Genomic DNA, 23,060 nt, shown 5'->3' with positions numbered 1-23,060 from the left:
TCATTATAATTAGGTTTAAAAACAAATTATAATATAGGTAAGCATAGGATTTTCTTTTGATTAGGAGTTTATAGGGCCCTCCCTGAGGTAGTTTCTCCATGTTTGTCAATTCTATAATAAATCCCTGTCTTTTGGATTTTAGAACGTTGTTGGCTGGCTGTGTTTGAGGACTGGAAAGGAGGGAGTCTATATTTTATGTTAAACCTGGTGACCCCTAGGCCGGGTCTGGCACAAAAGTCTATATTAGAAGCATAATATAACTCATTGGTCAGCTATGTTTGTCTCTCCTTTAGGATGCACTGCAACCAATCACTTGTGATTATTGTAGTCCTCAGTAAATTCCATCCAGGAAGCCTTTTGTGTGTACAGTAATACTACGTGTATTACAAAGCAACATGAGGTAAACTGTCGTTCATATAGACGTATTGGAGCTGTACAAAATTGCATGAAATGCATATTCAGAACTTAAAAGGCTGAATTTGGAGTGAGCTTAAAAAAATAAGTCATAGTATTTTTTTGTTTAAAACTTGTTTTCATTGTGATACAGATAAATATGAACTTAAAGTATAATACGTTATTTCCATTAATCCGAGCTAGAACACAATCAATTGATTGATCATTAAAATAAACATGCTCTTAAAATGCTCACGGTTTAAGTGGTCAGATGGGAGGGCCAAGATTTTCAAGTGGGCTCTAATAGAGGAAAAGGTTGGGATGAACCAAGGAGGTACAGTAGTCATTCCATAATTACTAAGCAGCAGCCTCAGGCATTAATCACAATCCAACATTTAGCCAAGGTTGTTGTAATTATAGGTAAGATGTACTGTACAATCTATCACCACTGACTATATGATTTAATATAAACTGTTGATAAAGAATATAGCAATGGATATATGTACACAGTGTGTACATTGATCAACAGTGAATATGAAATAGAATATCATGTACAGTTTGAAGAGTATCTGGGTGATATAATGTATGCAGTCTATCAAAAAGCTATTAATGAATATACAGTAATAGTATGAATGAATATATAAACACTAGTTATGAAAAGTGTTTCATATGAAATAGTTTAATCATCATCATCATAAAATGAATTAGCAGAAACTGCAGAAGGTATTTACAAGCAACATGTACAGACTGTTTGTGTAAACTTAATTTTACATTAAGCAAAAAAAGATGAAGAATATTTGCTCATGAGAGCTACCCTATATGACATTAACTGTACAGTGATTAGCGCCACTACAGTACATTAAAAAAGCTTACCCATGTGTTGTATATAATTATTTATTTTTTTACATATGTTTCACATAATGAAGTTACCATATCTTGTATCTACTTATGGAGTTGTACCAGTTAATTTCTGGTATGGTAAGCTAACTTTGTTCTCAATGTCTTTTACCATGATCTTTATGTAGGTGTAACGTAAATGTTTTAGTTAATCACATTACTGAAGTAGCCTGAAACAACTCCTGGACTTGAACTCATCACACACTGCTCATCTTCATGTCTGTCCAGGAAGTTCCAGGTGTCTTTGCAGAGAGTTCAGGTACACCTCCTTCAACACTGAATAACGGCTGTGGCTCTCCTTTAACGTTTGTCTCAGTGTTGTCATATCTCTGTTCTTCTCCTCCAGTTGTCTGTTAAACTCTCTCTGCATCTTTGTGTTTGAGATCATGATGCTCATCTGAAGCTCGGGCAGGAGAACCTTCATCAGGTTTCTCTCTGCTTCCACTCTGGCCTCTGCTTCGTAGGTCTCTCTCATCTCCTCTATGTCCAGTGTGTGTTTCTCCTCCCTCTCCCTCTCTCTCCTCTCATTCTCTATCTTTGATCGAAACCTATCCAGCTTTCTCTCCATCCCCTCTCTTTTCTCAGACTCCCTCCTCAGCTCCCCTTCCAGCTCTCTTTTCTTTTCTTCATCCCTCTCCTCCTTCATTTTTCTCTCTAGTTCACTCGTCCGATGGTCGAACTTCCTGATGTCTCCCTCGTGCTCTTGGATGGATCCCTCTATCTTCCTCAGAGAGTCCTTAAGCTCCTTCTCAAACCTCTCCCTCATCTCCTGCTCCTCCATGTGTCTCCTCTCCTCCATGTCCCTCTGAATCTTTCTCTCCATCTCGCTGACCAGGGCCTCTGCCACCTGGTAGGTCTGAGTGCTGTAGAAGCTCTCTGTGTTTCGTGCCACCATGCTCTCTATCTTCTCCAGCAGCTGTGAAACCTGACCAGCATTGCTGCTGTCCGTATTGTTGAGGACGTGGCATCTGTTCCCACATTTCTCTACAAGCTGCTGATGTTCCTGACTGCCTGCTTGGAGAAACTCCTCAACACTCTGCTCTTTCACACTGTCAGCGTGGATAAAGATGACAATGCTGTGTTCCCAGCAGCTCTCTCCAAATGCCTCCTGCATCTTCTCCATCATCCCTCTCACCTCTCCTTCAGAGGACTCTCCTGGTATGACCAGGAGGAAGGCATGGGGACCGGGGGCGGACAGACGTACACACAGCCCCACATCCTGCCTTGTGTCCTCCAGTGAGCGTCCAGAGAAGTCTGGAGCGTCCACCAGCACCAACCGTCTCCCACAGACATCACCCTCTCTCCTCCTACTCCTCTGGCTCAGTTCAGAGGAGCTGGCCTCAGCACCAAACACCTCCCTGCCCAGGATGGTGTTTCCTACTGCGTTCCTCACAGCTACAGTCCTCCCCAGTAGCACCAGTCTCAGCTCAGATGCAGTGGGAGATACTGGTGAGTCTAAAATGCTGTCTGCTGCCACTGAAACACAAAACAATGGAACAAATTATAAAACTGTACCAGATATAACACAGTATTCAGTAACTATATGCAACGACTACTGTATATGATATCACAGACGATTTAGGTGGCCCAGACAAATCTGAAGTTATAGCAAGAACCTCTGCATGTTACGCTCAACCATTAAAACCCCTTCCTGTCTGGTGTAAAGAAGTGACTGGTGACCATGTGTATTGGAGGAGACACCATGGTAGTCTCAATCTGGGAACCCAGTCCGCTAAAATATATACATATAAAATATAAAAAATATATATATTTTTAACCTTTTTTCAAATTCTGCAGAATCTGTCTTGAGAGATTATGGCAGTCTATACCCCTAGACCAACAGCGGGGGAGTTGCCAGCAAAATGGGGGACAAATAGTACAACGGCACATCTGCAGACAAATTCCTGTCACTTAACTCCATATCAAGTTTATACATTTTTCTTTCTGTATTGAATATGTTTAAACCTTCAATAAGACGCTTTAATATGGTTGCGAACAAGATGTTAAACATATTGAAAATATTTGATTGTACCATTTAACAATGTTCATAAAATAATGCGCACATAATGTTCCCCTGCCGAACTTTATTTGAAAAAACATCATAGACTCACTATTTGGAGGGAGCCATTCCATGCTTTCTCTCTTCCTCATTGGTAGAGTGGAGTCTTCATCCGTGGTCTCTCCTCCCACTGCAAAAGAACAGTCACAGATATCGATACAAATGTCCAGTTGGACTGGAAACCAAAGAGAGGGAAAGAGATTTAGCTACAGTATGTAGCCAATAATGAAAGTAAAGTAAAACATAAAGTAAAAAAAGTATTATGGTAAAATGGTCCATATAGAGTACAGTAAATCCTAATGCTCCTGGACATGGGTTAAATCACGTAAGAAGGTGAATAAATAAAAAATTAGGCCGGTGATTCAGTCAGTGAAATAGCTCTGTATCATTTATTATAATTATTTATATTTGATACAGTCTGTGTTCGGAGAAAATTGAATTAACCGTTAAAAACTACGTTAGGAAATCACGTTATTCACCGTCTCCAATGAAGCACGTCACGCTCCGTCAAAAACATTCTTGAGATTCCTTAGATGTGACATTTGTTTGTGTGTTATTTAGTTTGTTTGATTTAACAACTGAGAACTGACAATGCCTCTGTCCTACAGAAAAAAAGAAATCCAATGCATCACGACATGATGCCGATTATGTGCGCCAGTGGTGCCAGCCTCATGTGTAATGGCAGATGTAGTTGTTAGATAATGTTTAAGTCTGAGAATTGTACACACAATATATACACAATATTTCCGAGCTGCGTTCGCTTCCAGCGTTTGCGCGTCTTACTTGTCTTACTCTTTGGATAAATGAATACCTTTTCACAGTCAGTTGATGCTTCATAACCATAATGAGTAAAATCGATTAAAAAGTTGATAAAAAAAAAAAAGTGACAGCAAATGAAGGCCAAATGGAAGGTCACACCTAATGACCTACATTGTAGGTCATTAGGTGTGACCTTCCAACAAAGTGTGTTCATTCAAACACCCTCATAAGTACTGTATAACACTTAGGGTGCTATATAAAGAACGAGGAGTCTCTTTAGAATATCTTCTGCTTTTCCTCTCTCTCCTTTTCTTCCCTTACTCTCTCGCTCCCCCTACTGCTAGGCATAGGAACTTTTCAGTCTTACATTCGTCTTAGTTTCAGCTGGATTTCCATGGATGGATAACCATGCAAAGATGACAAAGAAGACAAACTCCAAGCACACTCCAGACTAACAAGGACGTCCTTGCTCGTCGGTAGTGTTCTTGGAGTTCGCCCATCAGGCTTCCTTTCATCTATGATTAGTTTTTGACTTTGTGAGCACCTCTTCACCTCCTGGACTGGAGTTGTTGTCTCTTTATGAACTCTAAAGAGCACTCATGTGGCCTTTGTTCTATCTATAACCATAATGAAGTTTAGTGTTTGTTTGTTTATTTATTTATTTGTACATATTTTAAGTCATGACATATAACTGAAGGAATCACCAGAATTAATAGAAAGAACATCATAATCACAAAATGAAACAGTAACATGGACTCACTGCCTGGAGGAAGCATCATACTGTGTGTCCTCCTCAGTGGAAGAGTGTTCTCTCCATCCTCTGCAACACAGCATAAACAGTGATTTTATTGACAATAGAAAAAAGAAAGGAGTTAGTGGGCTATTAAATGCCCCGGAATGTACTGTACATTACAGTACTTTTGTACTTTTGATTACTAACTTTCTGGAGGAATGTTGATGCTCCATCTCCTGATTGGTAGCTTGGGGCCTGCTGTAGAGGTATACTCACTCTCTATAAGACAAGACAACTATTTATCAACTTACTAATGTCTTCAACACACATAAAGGAGATATATTTCAGGTTACTGACCAGTCTTTTTGTCTGATTCAGTCCTCAGTTTCTCTAATTCAGTCTTCAGATCACAGATCTGCTGAGCTGCAATGACAGGTTGAAGATTTGCAGTATTTATGTTTTGATGAACCACCACACCATATTATAGAGAGATTAGGTATTTTTTTATAATCCCATTCTCACCAAGCTGTTTGTTTTCAGTGATGACATCATCCCATTCCTTTTTCCTCATCTTCAGCTCTTCATCTTTCTGATTCAATTGTTGGTCTTTGTCTGTCAGTAGTTTAATACTTTCCTCCAGTTGGTTGTCTTTTTCTGTTAGTTGGTTATTTCTTTCCTCCAGTTGGTTGTCTTTTTCTGTCAGTAGTGTAATACTGTTCTTCAGTTCTTGAACTTTTTCTGTCAGTAGTTCATTACTTTTCTTCATTTGACTGTCTGTTTCTGTCAGTAGTTTATTCTGTTTATCCAATTCTTGGTCTTTTTCGGTCAGTAGTTCATTACTTTTCTTCATTTGACTGTCTGTTTCTGTCAGTAGTTTATTCTGTTTATCCAATTCTTGGTCTTTTTCGGTCAGTAGTTCATTACTTTTCTTCATTTGACTGTCTGTTTCTGTCAGTAGTTTATTCTGTTTATCCAATTCTTGGTCTTTTTCGGTCAGTAGTTCATTACTTTTCTTCAGTTGACTGTCTGTCTCTGTCAGTAGTTTATTACGTTTATCCAATTCTTGGTCTTTTTCAGTCAGGAGTTCATTACTTTTCTTGAGTTGACTGTCTGTGTATGTCAGTAGTTTATTGCTTTCCTCCAGTTGGTTGTCTTTTTCTGTTAGTTGGTTATTTCTTTCCTCCAGTTGGTTGTCTTTTTCTGCTAGTAGTTTACTACTTTTCTTCAGTTGACTGTCTTTGTCTGTCAGTAGTTTATTGCTTTCCTCCAGATGGTTGTCTTTTTCTGTCAGTAGTTTATTACTTCTATCCAATTCTTGGTCTTTTTCTCTCTGGAGTTCATGACTTTTCTTCAGTTCTTGGTGTTTTTCCATCAGTAGGACCTGCTGATCCGGGGTCATATCCAGGAACAGCCATCTCTGATCCTGGGTCATATCCTGGGTCATTTCATGTTGTGTCGCTTTTATAGAACATATAGAACACATACACGTTTAGATTAACTGCAGCCATTTTAACATTGTGTGTGTGTGTGTGTGTGTGTGTGTGTGTGTGTGTGTGTGTGTGTGTGTGTGTGTGTGTGTGTGTGTGTGTGTGTGTGTGTGTGTGTGTGTGTGTGTGTGTGTGTGTGTGTGTGTGCGTGCGAGCACGTGCACCTGCGCATCTGCGTGTGCATGTGCATGTGTGTGTATTACTCTACTTGTGAGCGCCAAAAGACATTGTGAGGACCATTTTCCAGGTCCTCACAAGAGAAATGGTTGTTTTATGGTTAGAAATAATTTTTAGACTAGGCATACTGTACAATTAGGAAAAGATGTAGGTTGGGTTTAAGGTTATGAATAGGTTAGATTTAGGGGTTAGGATTTAAACTTAATCACACGCCGGTGTCGTGCACTGAAAATATCAGATCCACAAGCTCATGACGTGTCGCAGCGTGACACGTCATGAGCTTTGTGAGCTTCGTGAGCTTATGTGATATTTTCAGCTTTGGGGTTAAAAATGGCAACAAAAAATGGCATTCGTAAAATCACTGTCCTAAAACCTTAATTGTTCTCACAAGTATAGTAATACAACCGTGTGTGTGTGTGTGTGTGTGTGTGTGTGTGTGTGTGTGCGCGCGTGCACTTACCAAGTACATGAGCAGAATGATTTCTTCTACCCTTCTGCTCTGCTGTCTCATTGCTGAGATAAGCTTTAGCTTCAACTTTAGTTACATCTACATGGAGAGATTTCAAAGTGTTTTATCATCATGTTTATACTGACTGGATAATACATCTAGCATTAAATCAACTTCAGTCTTGAATACATGTAGGCTACATGAAGAAGAACAGGCATGCAGATTCAAACAATCTGAACACATCAGATAAATACAGACTTTGTATAAACTTAGTGTAAATAATATAAGCTGAATTACTGATTTGTGTGTATAATGATGTCACTCTATTTTCTGCAGAAAATAAAAGAGAGAAGCATTGGGAGGTTTTCTGTCCTATATATAAATATATATATATATATATATATATATATTCCAAATATTATTTCACTATATCTTTTCAAGATCTTTTTGAAAATAGCAGATCTACAAGCTCACTGTGAGCTTGTAGATCTGTACAAGCTCACTGTGAGCTTGTAGATCTGCGATTTTCACCATATATATTTATTTATAGAAAGTGATTATATGGAAAATAATGAAGGCTTAGATTACAGTAAACACTTATAGCCATTATATGAAGGCAGAGTGTAAATTATACATGAAGAGATAAACATAATCACATAATTATACATACAGTACATATCGTTGCTGTCAGCCAGAAACCTTATCTCCGTATTTCATTGTTTCATGTTTTGTTTTGTGTTCTTGTAAATGAATGCCTTACTTCATCATATTACAATGTCACACAAAATGTGCAAATATAACCGATCTACAAGCTCACAACGGTGTAACGCATTGTGAGCTTGGTATAACCTTTTAAACCAAGTTTTTTTTAAAGAAGCATGTATGTGTGTATGGTGAAAACTTGAAGTACAGTAAAACTGAAAACACACTGGAGGCCATGAAGTAGAATTGATTTGATACTCACTTCCCATTTGTTCACGTTCACATTCATCGTTCATGAAAAGAGAAAACACATGCATGGAATGGTTAGAAAACTGATACTTCACAAACAGAAAGATTACTTATAATTTGCTAATTATTAAGGAACCTGAAATATGGAATATGCAATAATAGAATGGGTTAAATGAATCAACTATCACAATTATTATATAAAATAATAGCTTTCTTCATTAAGCATTCTAATTATGACATTCTAATTCAATGAAGTGACTAAACGTCAGATTACACTACAGGAATCAGGGTTATCCTCCATAATAATCTTCTGATTCATTTATTTAATCTTCCTCAGTATGCTATCATTTATATCTGGTATTAATATGCATTCTGTTTCTGTAAACAGTATGTTAAGGTAGAGCGCAATATGTAAACACATAGGATGGATTGTGATGATTGGAATGTAATCACATGTCAGACCACATCAGAATCTGCTCTGACACACAGAGTGATGTGAGTGGGACGTAGTGAGTCCATGAAAATATGAGTTATTGTTCCTGAGGTTGTGTGTATGCATGTATGTTACAGTTTATTTATAGTTTGTGGCTACAATCATTATTTAGAATATGTTTTATTTGATGATTGAAGGTTTTTTAAAGAACCATTTAAGAACCATTATTTTTCTGTGTGTATGGTGAAAACTTGAAGTAAAACTGAAACACACTGAAGACCATGAAGAAGAATTGATTTGATACTCACCTCCCACTAGTTCACGTTCACATTCATCATTCATGAAAAGAGAAAACACATGGATGGAATGGTTAGAAAACTGATACTTCACAAACAGAAATATTACTCATCATTTTCTAATTATTAAGGAACCTGAAATATGGAATATGCAATAATAGAATGGGTTAAATCAATCAACTATCTCAATTATTATATAAAATAATAGCTTTCTTCATTAATCATAAATATTCAGCATTGTAATTACAACATTCTAATTGACTTTGTGAAGTGACTAAACGTCAGCTTAGAGATAAAACTCTACACTATAGTATACATTAAGAGAGAAACATTTTCATCTGCTATGACAGATTGTTGTCCTCCATAATAATCTTCTGATTCTTTCATTTAATCTTCCTCAGTATGCCATCATTTATATCTGGTATTAACATGCATTCTGTTTCTGTAAACAGTATGTTATGGTAGAGCGCATGTTAATGTAATATGTACACACATAGGATGGATTGTGATGATTGGAATGTAATCACATGTCAGACCACATCAGAAACTGCTCTGACACACAGAGTGATGTGAGTGGGACGTAGTGACTCCATGAAAATATGTGTTCTTGTTCCTGAGGTTGTGTGTATGCATGTATTTTACAGTTTATTTATAATTTGTGGCTACAATAATTATTTAGAATCATTTTCGTTTGATGATCATTTGTGAGCCTAACTACCATTTAATTGGGTCTGGAAGATCATATAGCACAGTGTCATTCAAACATACATGAGAGATTAACATGATCACATTATTGTAGGATACATGGTTACATTCTGAGCTGGATATGTTCTGCCATGTAGACCTGTAAGCTACACTATGTAACTTGCTTGTTTTGGTTTTTTTTGACCAATCTGTATGGTAGAGTATGTTAATACAATATAACTGGTGGTTATAACCAAAATGGTGGTGGTTGTATTTGGTCTCCCTGCTCTTTTGTTGAGAAATGGTAAGGTCTGACCTACTGGTAGACATGTGGTACTGCATGAAGGTCCAAATAAAATGTCTCTCCTGTGTAAGGGCGGTTTCAGACTGGATCCGTTTCCATACGAACTGTTCCCGAGAACGAATGGCCTCTACCAGATGGCCTGCATTCACATTGGCCAAGATCCTTGCACACCAGAGAACACTTGCATAATACCCCCCGATCCTATAGGTGGCGGCATGCACATAGTAGTTCCCCTGTGGACACAGACGTCATCAACTATTCGACAATGTTTGTGCTGGTCGCGCATAAATATAGGGTTGCGGCTTGGGAGTGAGTCAACACACTGAGCGCTCAGCGCAGTGAGAGGCTGAGCGCACAGAAGTCAAGGCACAGACTGCTGTGTTGTTGACGGACAACGGATGTACGCTTATGAGAAACAACACAAATAAAACCTGGTGAAACACTTGTGTGCATTAGCGCAAGATGATGATACAGGAAACATTCAGTATAAATGTCCAGTTTGCTAACCTTCACAACTACTACTACTTTTGCATTTGAAACTTTAAATTTCTCTAAATATTATAAACTTTCACGACAGCTTAAGTACAAAAAAATATCATTTATGAAAAGGCAACTATAGTAGCCTATACAGTGAAGTCGGACTGAATGAAGAAGAGCACAGGGCGCATATATATATATATATATATATATATATATATATATATATATATATATATATATATATGCGCCCTGTGCTCTTCTTTTTCTCTATGAAGAAAAGTACAAGTACAGTTGACACAAACGCATTGCGCAACGCTGCCTGTCTGTTGTTTAATCTGCGCATCCGCGCATTACGTGCAGATCTCATCCTCTGGACTGCAAAGCCATAGCTGGTCATGTAGGAAGGTGTGCGATAGGATCGCGCTTGCCATAGTCTCCAAAGTAATAATAATAATAAGAGAAAGTTCACTTTTGGTTATTTAAAAAGAGTCTCCTTATTTTATGTATTAATTTATTAGCCCTACATGGGAGAAACGTTAACTTTAGAGCTTTGGTTATAATTTAAAAAGACTGTAGAGCAGTTTGTGTGCAGACTCACCTTTTTATTTTTTATTTATTTATGATTTGTGGGTCCAGCACTGTGTGTAAAAAAGAACTGTGGGGACGTGCATCTCCTGCCTTTGTTCATATTTAAAATAAAAATTATATTTTCCAATGCAAGATCAGTGTGGTTATCTGCTCTACATTGTAATATCAAAAATAGCAGATCAACAAGCTCAATGTGTCGCATTGCACCGCATTTTCAGCTTGTAGCTTGGCTATTTTTGATACTTTTGTGTGACACTGTATGACAATAGGGCATTCATTTATGATGAAAAAGCATTAAAAGTTGCAATATGGGATACAGGGTTTCTTCCTAAAAGCAAAGATATGTAGTAGAGATGCGCAGATGGCCTCTCATGGTCATCCGAATCCGCATGTACAAATTAATTATCCACCCGTTATCCAACCGCAATAATTATTTTATCCAATTTAAATATCCGCACCAACCGTTTCTCCCGTATGTCAAAATATTATTATTTTTTGGTATTCCCCGTTAGTTTTAGTTAGTTTACAATTAGTTGTGCGATGCGATCACAAAATGCATTGATTTAGCCTATGGAATGTCGGTGCGTCTTTTTTCTTTTTTTCAAACCGGTGCTGCGCTGACAGACTCTGTGCGGCATCCAACATACAGGCATCGGCATCCAACGGTTGGATGCCGCAACGGTTGGATTCCAACCTACAGAGCGCACTGCTCTGCTGTGCTACTGCTTGGTGTGGATATGTTACGGCCATGGTTGAACCCCTGTGGATTGATCTGCGACGTGTTTTTGTTGGCTGTTTTTGTCGAGTTTATATACCGTCACCTATTCCAAATAGCGGGCCACTTCCGTCTAAGGTACGCTTGGTTTCACATTGCAGCGTACCGTACCCGAAAACGCATGATCCGGATCCGAAACTGCCTGCGGAGGTGGTTACGGGAACGGAACGGTGATCCGTTTCGGGAGACGATACGCAACATTCACACTAGCGCAACACCTGCCAAGCGGTCTGGAGTGCGCACCCGGGACCATAGTGTGAAAAGCGCTATAAGAAGGCATATGCTCTATTAGCTCTGTGGTAAAAATGTCAGCACTTGCACGGTGGACCTAGGGTTCGAATCTCGGGTAAGACATGAAAGAATGCAGCTTTAATGTATCCTCCTAATGTGATTAGATGACTTGTCATCGGATGACTTGTCATCGGACTTGTCATTGGATGATTTGTCATCATCATTGTTGTAGATGGAAAAAGGGGTCCAAGAACAGAGCTAACTCAGGTCCGTTTCACTAAGTATAGAGGGTTTAATTGGTTAAGACTCCTTCAGATTGTATTCTGCTATAATGAAAACATGATTTAAAACTGAAACACATTGCAGGCCATGAAGTAGAATTGATTTGATACTCACCCCCTAGTTCACGTTCACATTCATCATTCATGAAGAGAGAAAACACATGGTTGGAATGGTTAGAAAACTGATACTTCACAAACAGAAATATTACTAATAATTTGCTAATTGTTAAGGAACCTGAAACATGGAATGCATTAACACATGGAATGCCAGAGTTATTTCAGATTTTTTAGCTGTTTTATGCCAGAGATTTTTCATTGAGAAAAAAAAAGTACTCAGGAGCTGAGATACAGAATTTTTAAGTTTTAAGTTAAAGGAGAATTCCGGACATTTTAAGTGTTATCTTTGATGTGTCGTTACTCACCTACCGACGTAAACAGTGGCATTGTTTATTTCCAGATATTCCCCTGTCGTCATATTTTCAACCTCCTCCGTTGTCATAATGGGAGCGCGTGTCATAGGGAAATTCGTCTATTATAACCGATGCAAAGTTATTTTTTTCTCTACTACTACTCATTGTGGAGTCTGATGATAGTCAAACATGCACTGAAAGTTCCTGAGAGGCTACCGCTAATGACGAACGAGCTAACGCTAGTTGCTTGTTTCTCAACATGGCAACACCAAGTTGCCAGGTTCTGGGAGAGAAACAAGCAACTAGCGTTAGCTCGTTCGTCATTAGCGGTAGCCTCTCAGGAACTTTCACTGCATGTTTGACTATCATCAGACTCCACAATGAGTAGTAGTAGAGAAAAAAATTACTTTGCATCGGTTATAATAGACGAATTTCCCTATGACACGCGCTCCCATTATGACAACGGAGGAGGTTGAAAATATGACGACAGGGGAATATCTGGAAATAAACAATGCCACTGTTTACGTCGGTAGGTGAGTAACGACACATCAAAGATAACACTTAAAATGTCCGGAATTCTCCTTTAACAAGGAAGTGGATTGGAGTATAAATCTTCAAAAAATCCTATCTCCTTGGTCTTTTTTTTTTTTTTTTTTTTTTTTTACGCATATATGCATTCTTGGCACACAAGTGATGGATTCAAAAGAACGCAAAGAACGCATATATGCGTTCTTGGCATTAGAATGACTTAAATTAATCGACTATCTCAATTATTATGTAAAATAATAGCTTGCTTCATCAATCATAATGATTCATCATTCTACAATGTTCTAATTCCATTTGTGAAGTGACAAGAAGTTAGCTTAGAGATACAATTCTACACCATCTATTGTATTTTGTTTTCCAAGTACAGAGTTAACTCAGGTCTGTTTCATTAAGTATAGAGGGTTTAATTGTTTAAAACATAATTGGAGGCCATGAAGTAGAATTGATTTGATACTCACATGCTAGTTCACGTTCATTCATGAAGAGAGAAAACACATGGTTGGAATGGTTAGAAAACTGATACTTCACAAACAGAAAGATTACTAATAATTTGCTACAGTAATTGTTAAGGAACCTGAAACATGGAATGCATTAACACATGGAATGCCAGAGTTATTTCAGATTTTTTAGCTGTTTTATGCCAGAGATTTTTCATTGAGAAAAAAAAAGTACTCAGGAGCCGAGATACAGAATTTTTAAGTTTTAAGTTAACAAGGAAGTGGATGGGAGTATAAATCTTCAAAAAATCATATCTCCTTGGTCTTTTTTTTTTTTTTTTTTTTTTAAACACATATATGCGTTCTTGGCACACAAGTGATGGATTCAAAAGAACGCAAAGAACGCATATATAAGTTCTTGGCATTAGAATGAGTTAAATTAATCGACTATCTCAATTATTATGTAAAATAATAGCTTGCTTCATCAATCATAATGATTCATCATTCTACAATGTTCTAATTCCATTTGTGAAGTGACTAGAAGTTAGCTTAGAGATACAATTCTACACCATCTATTGTATTTTGTTTTCCAAGTACAGAGTTAACTCAGGTCTGTTTCATTAAGTATAGAGGGTTTAATTGTTTAAAACATAATTGGAGGCCATGAAGTAGAATTGATTTGATACTCACATGCTAGTTCACGTTCATTCATGAAGAGAGAAAACACATGGTTGGAATGGTTAGAAAACTGATACTTCACAAACAGAAAGATTACTAATAATTTGCTAATTGTTAAGGAACCAGAAATATGGTATTCAATAATAGAATGGGTTAAATTAATTGACTATCTCAACTATTATACAAAATAATAGCTGGCTTCATTCTAATTTCATTTTTGAAGTGACTAAACGTCAGCTTAGAGATAAGAGTGAAACATTTTCACCTGCGATGACAGATTGGCTTATATTAAAAAGATCAGTTTCATAGTAAAAAATTAAAAAGTGTTCAGTACTTGAATCAGTCTAATGTCTGATTTCAAGATTATTTGCTTTTCAGGTCAACTGCTTCGGCAGTCGATGCCATTTATTATTAACCAGCCTTGTGGGCACCAACTTGTAATATTTTTAATGTTTACACAAAACGTTCACCTCCACACTACTCAGGAATCAAGTTCATCCTCCAAAATATCTTCTGATTCATTCATTTAATCTTCCTCAGTATGCCATCATTTACATTATGTATTAACATGCATTCTGTTTCTGCATACAGTATGTTAAGGGAGAGCGCATTTTAGTGCAATATGTAAAGACATGAAAGTTACAGAGTGCAGCTTTAATTCATCCTCCTAATATGATTGGATGACTTGTCATCACTAAAGTCATCATCAGGTGTAACTGGAGCCAAATCACACTGTGATCATTATGTTTATGATCACAATGCCTCAAATCAAATGAAGACACAGATTACAGTAAAAACTTACAGCAATTATATGAAAGCACAGTGTAATTTATACATGAAGAGATAAACATGATCACAATTATACGTATCGTTGCTGACTGGCCGAAACCTTGTATCTCCAAATTTTAACTTCATGTCAATAATGAATGCCTATCTTCTTCATACTAGAATGTCACTCAAAATGTAGAAAAATAGCTGATCTGCAAGCTCACAATGGTCACGGTGAGCTTGTAGATTGGCTATTTTTAACAAAGAGATCTGGAGTGGAGGGAAACAGTGGGCCAAGTACAGAGTTAACTCAGGTCTCTTTCACTAAGTATAGAGGGTTTAATTGTTTAAAACTCATTTGAGGCCATGAAGTAGAATTGATTTGATACTCACATGCTAGTTCACGTTCACATTCATCATTCATGAAGAGAGAAAACACATGGTTGGAATGGTTAGAAAACTGATACTTTACAAACAGAAAGATTACTAATAATTTGTTAATTGTTAAGGAACCTGAAACATGGAATGCATTAATAGAATGAGTTAAATGAATCGACTCTCTCAATTATCTTGCCACAATAATTGACAAGCACACTCATGGAGTGTACACGACTGTATGGCGGCAGTCTCCAAGCACACACATGACCCAACTAACTCCACAATTTCCATAAAAAATCCTCAATATTCTGCCTGTAACAATAGCTGCTTCCCATACTGTTACGTACTTGCACGATGTAAAATTAATATCAAACGCATTATGACCCAATACTTATGCAAATCACTTCCGCTGGTAGTGCAACGTCACAATGGTCACGTCTTTTGGACAACAGATCTACAAGCTAACAACGCCTCGCGCATAGACGTGTTGTTGCCTTGCAAATCTACTGCCAGTAGCCCCTCCCCCTGCAGAGCACACAGCACCGAGAACGACACAGGGAGATGGAGATAGGGAGGAGGGAGAGAAAGGCCGAAACACGAAACTTTTCGGTCAGAGTCGCGAGTGAGGGAGAGAAAGACAGACAGAGAAAGACAGACACAGACAGACAGAGAGGGGGAGAGAGAGTGTGACACACGACACTGCAGGGCCGGCGCGCCCATCAGGCAGAGTAGGCAGTTGCCTAGGGTGCCACTAGGGGGGGGGGGGGGGGGGGGCGCCCCAAAAAAAAGAAAAAGGCTCTAGGTGGCGCTGTGGCAGAAAACGGTGGCGCGGCGCTGTCAGACATAGGATAGGCTCCTGTCCTCTGAATTACTTTCTGTTTAAAAGAGACCGAGGTGCTCTTATTTTTAAATGGGGGGGGGGGGCGGGGGGGCGCCAGGAAAAATATTGCCTAGGGCGCTAAATTGCCTAGCACCGGCCCTGCGACACTGACAAAACTTTACTACACAAAACTTTGCATGCAGTCATGGGACCACGCAAAAAAAACGATGGCCAAACGCACATGCAAAGCCGTACACAACATCAGGCACGTGCACACATAGACATCAAAGGGGGCTTGAGCCCCTGCCCTTTTACCCATCTAAAAAAAATAAAAATAAAACAGACAGGTGCGTCAATTATTACAGGTATAATGCATAGTTTTCTATGCATTTCTTTTTTTTTGGGGGGTTTGACCCCAATTTTTTTGGGGCGCGCAGATAGGTGTCCCTTATTTCAATCTCTGGGAGTTGGCAACCCTAACCTTGCCATACCTTAGCTTTTGCTGAACTGATGCCACTGGACATACACACAAATTGAACAGGTACAGTGAAAAGAATGTGATGTCAAAATGTACATTTTCTTATAACAATAACAATGTGTAGTGTGTGTTACAAAATCGAAAAATCCAAAATAGGACCGTCATTTTTAGCTTGCGGCCCCTTGGACTTTTGATATTTTGCTGAGTGGCCCCTGAGCCATCTTAAGTTGAGTAGCCCTGCCGTACCTGAATGCAGCGTTCAAGAGAATTGCCTTTTCCAAACTCTCCTGAACTTGAATGCAAGCATTTTATGTTGAAAGAATTGCATCTCCAGTATTGGCTTGAATCTTGAAAGCTTTAGTTGAGTGCGGCATCACGCACCGAAAATAGCCAATCTCAAAGCTCACAACGCGTCGCAGCGCGACGCGTTGTGAGATCGGCTGTTTTCTGTATTTTCACCAAAAGTGCCCTTTTGGAAACTTCAGCCCCTGCCCCTCTAACATTCTCTGCACGTCCCTGCACAACATCGTGTGATGGAGAGAGAGAGAGAGGGACGGAGGGAAAGAGAGAGAGACAGAGAGACAAAACTTTTCTTAGAACATCTGTGCAAACGCAGAGAGAGACACACACACAGGGCAGGGGGAGAGAGAGAGAGAGACGGAGGAGGAAAGCGACAGAGAGAGAGAGGGGGAGGGAGACGAGACGACACTTTTCTCTCTCTATCACAATGCAGGAGGAGTGTGTGTGTGTGTGTGTGTGTGTGTGTGTGTGTGTGTGTGTGTGTGTGTGTGTGTGTGTGTGTGTGTGTGTGTGTGTGTGTGTGTGTGTGTGTGTGTGTGTGTGTGTGTGTGTGTGTGTGTGTGTGTGTGTGTGTGTGCCAAGAACGCGTGTGCACACGCGGACAGAGAGAGATATAGTCAGGGGATATTAGCAGAAAGATTTCCAATCTTGGAATAAATTCCTTACCAAAAAAAATCTTCACCAATGTGTTTCTAAATCTCACAAAGACTGAAATTCAGTTTCCCTGGGAGAATTTTTCACAGCTGCTGAAAGTTGGGGTACCCACCATTTCCCTGCATTTCCATGCAGGGCAAAATAAATCTAATTTTAATTCTGTTTTAAGTAGCATGTGAGGGGTCAAACTATGGTGTTTTTATGATTCTGAATCCATTGCAAGCATTTGTTTTGCACCAAAACCACTCCTTGGGCTAAAAACGGCCATAGCCATCCTTGTCCAGGTATACTTTTTTTGTAAAAAGCCCATTGAGATTGGGCTGTTTTTAAGCCCAAGGAGTGGTTTTGGTGCAAAACAAATGCTTGCAATGGATTCAGAATCATAAAAACACCCTAGTTTGACACCTCACATGCTACTTAAAAAAGAATTAAAATTTGATATTTTTTTTGCCCTGCATGGAAATGCAGGGAAATGGTGGGTACCCCAACTTTCAGCAGCTGTCAAAAATTCTCCTAGGGAAACTGAATTTCAGTCTTTGTGAGATGTGTTACTAGACACCTTTACAAACACATTGGTGAAGATTTTTTTTGGTAAGGAATTTATTCCAAGATTGGAAATCTTTCTGCTAATATCCCCTGACTAATAGGGGAGAGAGAGAGAGACGGGGGGAGAGAGAGAGAGCGACAGAGACCAAGGAGGAGAGCTCGAGAGGGAGGGGGAGGGGGAGACAGAGACAGACAGAAACAAGCGTGCATGCCAGTGTTGCCATGTACACTAATTATAAGCGACTTTGCCCTACTTTTCACAGCGCTCTCAGCAGTGTTGCCATGTCCGAATATTATAAGCGCCTTTGGCCAACTTTAACAAAATGGTCTCTCTAATACTGTGAGGTGGCTGTCAGGTGGATCTGCGATGCGAAGTGGGCGCTACGTCACGCTAGATGTGAGAGCCGCGCAGCGGCTCGAACTTCTAGTTATATAAAATGATAGCTTGCTTCATCAATCAATGATTCAGCATTCTACAACGTTCTAATTCCATTTGTGAAATGACTAAACATAAGCTTAGAGATACAACTCTACACTATCTATACTATTCTGTTTCTGTATACAGTATGTTAAGGGAGAGCGCATGTTAGTGCAATATGTAAAGACATGAAAGTTACAGAGTGCAGCTTTAATTCATCCTCCTAATATGATTGGATGACTTGTCATCAATGAAGTCATCATCAGGTGTAACTGGAGCAAAATCACACTGTGATCATTATGTTTATGATCAAAATGCCTCAAATCAAATCAGAAAGACCAATAAGATATCAGAAAGTGATTATATGGAAAATAATGAAGACTCAGATTACAGTAAACACTTATAGCCATTATATGAAAGCAAAGTGTAATTTATAAATGAAGAGATAAACATGATCACATAATTATACTGTATATACATATGCTGTCGGGTTTAAACCTTGTATCTCCGTATTTTTACTTTGTATGGGTTTCTTTTTCGTAAATAAATGCCTTACTTCATCATACTAAGTGTCACACTCACACAAAAGTAGCTAAATAGTGGATCTACGAGCTTGTAGATCGGCTATTTTTTTTAAATAGCTATTTTTGGTGAAGACATTTTGTTTAGAGGGGGAAAAAAGCGGTCCAAGTACAGAGCCAATTAACTCAGGTCCGTTTTTACTAATCTTTAGGGTTTAAGTGGATAGGTGTATCCGTGGGTTTTATAAATGTTGAACCAATGCAACGTATTATAAAGAGCTTGTGACTAAATAATAACTACATTAGATCCATTACAACTTTTTTTCCATTCACAGTTTTGGACATACAAGGTTTCCACCCGACAGCGACAATATCACAGTTAATGATAATGCACAGTGACAGTAGGTCACTTACATCTTATTCTTAATTCCACAGCAATCTCCTCCTCCTGTTCTCCATGTTTGACCTGACAGATGTAAACTCCATTATCTGAATAATTGCAGCCTCTCAGTGTCAGAGACACATTGCCTTCCTCCAGCCTCTGGATGTTCAGGCTCAGTTTGCCCTCGTAGCCCCTCCCCTCTATCACCTGACCATTCTTATACAGGTAAATACACTCTGACTCCTTAAACCAGCTGATTGTCATGGAAGACGCGCTGGTCTCAGGAGAGAGGTGACAGGGGAGGGCGACATTATCACCACTCCCACCCTTAGCCCAGCTTTCAGTGACGAGTTTAAAGTCACCTGGAGTAAAGAAAAGACACAGTTAGTGAAATATGAAAGCATTACTCTTCATTTAAACATAATCATAATTAAGAAGACATGCAGTGATGTAACCAACACTTTAAAATGACACCCCCAAAACACACACACACACACACACACACACACACACACACACACACACACACACACACACACACACACACACACACACACACACACACACACACACACACACACACACACACATTCCTGTGTCAAACTGTGTGTCCTCTATATCTAAATTAATTTCCAAATATATTCAACAGGTTATAAAGTCAAAGCATCTTTTGCTACAAGGAACATAAACATATTATCCTGGCAAAGTTTTGCTTTAGCTGTTAAACACCGAATAGGACTGAAATTATTAGAAAATCTGATAAGCTTCTTTCTTTCTTGGTCTTTATGACTTGAACCAAGTTATGTTATAGTTACTAATGGAGCTCAGAAACCTTGTATGTCCAAAACTGTTATTTTTCAGGAAATGGAAAAAATAACCTGTGTTCCAATCCAATGTAGTTATTATTCAGTCACAAGCTCTTGTTAATACTTTATACACACATAACCACTTTCATTTTCAATTTTTTTTCAAGATTATCTAAATGCATTGTGAGCTTGTATATCGACAATTTTTTGCTACTTTTGTGTGACACTGTATTATGACGAAGAAGGGCATTGATTTACAAAAAAACATACAAAGTTGAAATATGTAGATATGTGGTTTCTGCCCGACAGGGACTATATTTCTGGGCGTTAGGGTGTTCATTTAGTAGTTAAAACGTTGCCCTTGTACTCCTTTTTTTTTGGAGCTATAACCTCTTTGATTTCTACCTTTTTATCCAGTACCTGGCCTAAATACAGGTACAAGATGTGCACACAATCTCCTCATTGAACTGGAATTTTGGCTCAAATCCCCAAAAAGTCCCAAATACTGAATTATATCTTGTTTGTCCCGAAAGAGGTTTTCTGTCATTTCTTTTTCTATTCTCATAACATAATGATTACAAATAAACAACAGGCGCATTGTGGTTGGTGAGGGTTAATGTAATTACACCTGGCAATTATAATTACCTTGCACTCATTGAGGAAAGTTTGCTTGTGTTGAGTGCTACTACGAATGACATCCTGTCACATACACAGAATGCTTTCCAAGTGAGTGGAAAAGTGGATATATTTTACACATTTTCTGCGAAAACTTTCAAATGGATTTGATACTATATGACAAGAACTCCAATTACAGCAATTCATTATTGGGTGAGTACACACAGAGGATGAAAACATACACACAACTGACAAATACCATCTTTAAAACCCATAAAACCGGGAAAGTATCTGTGTCATTTTAGATGTTTGCATCTTTGGCCATTCAAAAATAGCAGATATAGAAGCTCAAATTCAAGCTAGATGACTTCTTGTGGAAAAAGATTTATTTTCTTTTTTTCCTTTTTTACTGTCAGTGGTGAAAACACTACAGTAAAGATATAGTGAAGTAAATTTAAGCAAAGGTGTCATAGTCTGTCTGTGAATGATAATGTTTATGTATTATTGATTGAAATGTGAACCACATATCTCCCTCCTCCCCATATCAGTTGATGATGGTTCATCTATCTGTCAATTTTTAAAAACTGTGTTGTGACCTACCATGACCTCTAGCCTCTGCCATGTCTCCTGTATAGAAAAAATATGTATCCAAATTACCACACCTAACATTCATAACATTTATCTGTAAATAGCTTGTTATTTGTGAGCTGCAATTTTCTTCATCAGAATGGAGATTACTTTCTTTGCACTTGATCACAAGTAACAGTTTATACCGACCGCTGTTTCCTGCTCACAAATCCTGAAACATACAGTGGTTCTACTGCCAGATTTCATCATTATTAAAGGTTGAAAAATGTTAAGATAATCTCTTACCTTTCACTGCTTGGCATATGCTTTAGACTTGAAAAGCAAATTCATACAAATCCTCACACATTACTGACTCCTATACAACTAACCAGCGTGAACACAAGTGAAAGTATTAATGTTAGATTCTTATCCGTAGTTAATCATTGACTTTCAAGAAGTCAAGTCACAAAGTGACTGATGGTTTAAGTTCACTGCTCCACTCTGAGTCATCGTAGAGCAGTAAAAGGTGATAATGATTTATGTGGCCTGTGGTAGTTGTAGATACATTATAGACACATTGTGCAGTGGATGCTTTGTTAAGTGCAGAACATCAGTTGAAAATACATTTGTAGAACCTGCACACCGATCCTAATTAAAACATGATGCAAAAGAAGGTTTGGATCCGTGTTGGATTTTGTTCTGTCTTCCACAGTATTAGTGTCAGCAGTGTGTTTCTATGAGGCCTAGTAATTTCAGCAGAGCCTAGAATAACTGCCAATGACCCTGATTTCACTCTTCTTTTTTTCATTCAATGCTTAGTGGCAATGCAGTCTGAACAACAGGAACTGACATGATGACCTGTCCATTATTATCAACCTGTTGTTACTTTGCTGTGTCCGGTAGAAAAAAAAGCAGCATTCTTTAGTGCTGCAATTTATAGAGTAGCAGAGATTTAGCTTATTAGAGACATTAAGTCTCATTATAGCAGCATTGGCTAATTGTTCTGGATATAATAACACACTTTGCCAGTAGATATCCTCATAGCATACAGTATGCTTGGTTTTACATGAAGCTAATAGTTATGGAAATACTTCATATGGTGAATAATAATACCATCTTTAATAAGTGGTATTGTATCGCTCATTGTATCCCTCTGCCTTCCTCACACAATGTTTTTGAAATTCATGCACAGTTCATGAATGTGTGTGTGGACAGGGTGCGGTTTTATCTTAGACCATGGCTTGCATAACAGCGCCTTGATCACAACTCTGCTATTAATAATTAATTAGGCTTAATATCATAGACAATACCTCCTGGAGAACTGATAACCATCTACTGTATGGGTTCTTTAGAATAACTATTACTAACCCACTGCCACCCACTGCCACTGTCCTTAAGTCACAACTGGAGCAGAACAGTGGTGAAGACAGGACTAAGCCTCCGTCTAATATACAGAAATAGCAGCAAGACAAACACCAAGCTATTAAACAATAACTGATAGCAGTAACACTGTACCTGTGATTTATTAGTGGCAAGTATTTTACTGAGTAGCAAACATATCATATAGAGTTACATCAATCCTCATAAGCTACAAGACATAAGATGAACATTGGCTGACCCCTGTGCATGTGTCGACCATTGCATGAAGAGTATTTTGTTGCCCTCGGGTGGAAAGTCCAACTGAGTTTTTAAAAAACAGAAGTAGTAATAGTAGTGCTAGTAACTCATGTATGATTACGGTAAATGTTTTGTTTCTGCCA

General features: G+C 38.4%; 2 protein-coding genes across 2 annotated transcripts in view; both read right to left on the bottom strand.

Annotated features, from left to right (window-relative positions):
- The window catches only part of LOC308095365 (C3a anaphylatoxin chemotactic receptor-like), a 38,622-nt gene that overhangs the window by 9,101 nt on the left and 6,461 nt on the right, over positions 1-23,060 (bottom strand). The gene's annotated exons all lie outside the window — the stretch shown is intronic.
- LOC308095474 (uncharacterized protein) lies at positions 1,351-21,355 on the bottom strand (the record flags this gene model as incomplete). Its single annotated transcript, XM_080442532.1, has 8 exons — positions 1,351-2,766; positions 3,402-3,479; positions 4,869-4,928; positions 5,049-5,120; positions 5,364-6,299; positions 9,638-9,760; positions 19,345-19,674; positions 21,334-21,355. 8 exons carry the CDS (start codon positions 21,353-21,355, stop codon positions 1,505-1,507), a joined length of 2,883 nt encoding a protein of 960 aa, XP_080298658.1. The 3' UTR covers positions 1,351-1,504.

This window comes from Gymnoscopelus braueri, assembly GCF_963280865.1.
Source record: "Gymnoscopelus braueri genome assembly, chromosome: 11".
Taxonomy (NCBI): domain Eukaryota; kingdom Metazoa; phylum Chordata; class Actinopteri; order Myctophiformes; family Myctophidae; genus Gymnoscopelus; species Gymnoscopelus braueri.
This window is presented reverse-complemented; position numbering and strand designations above follow the sequence as displayed.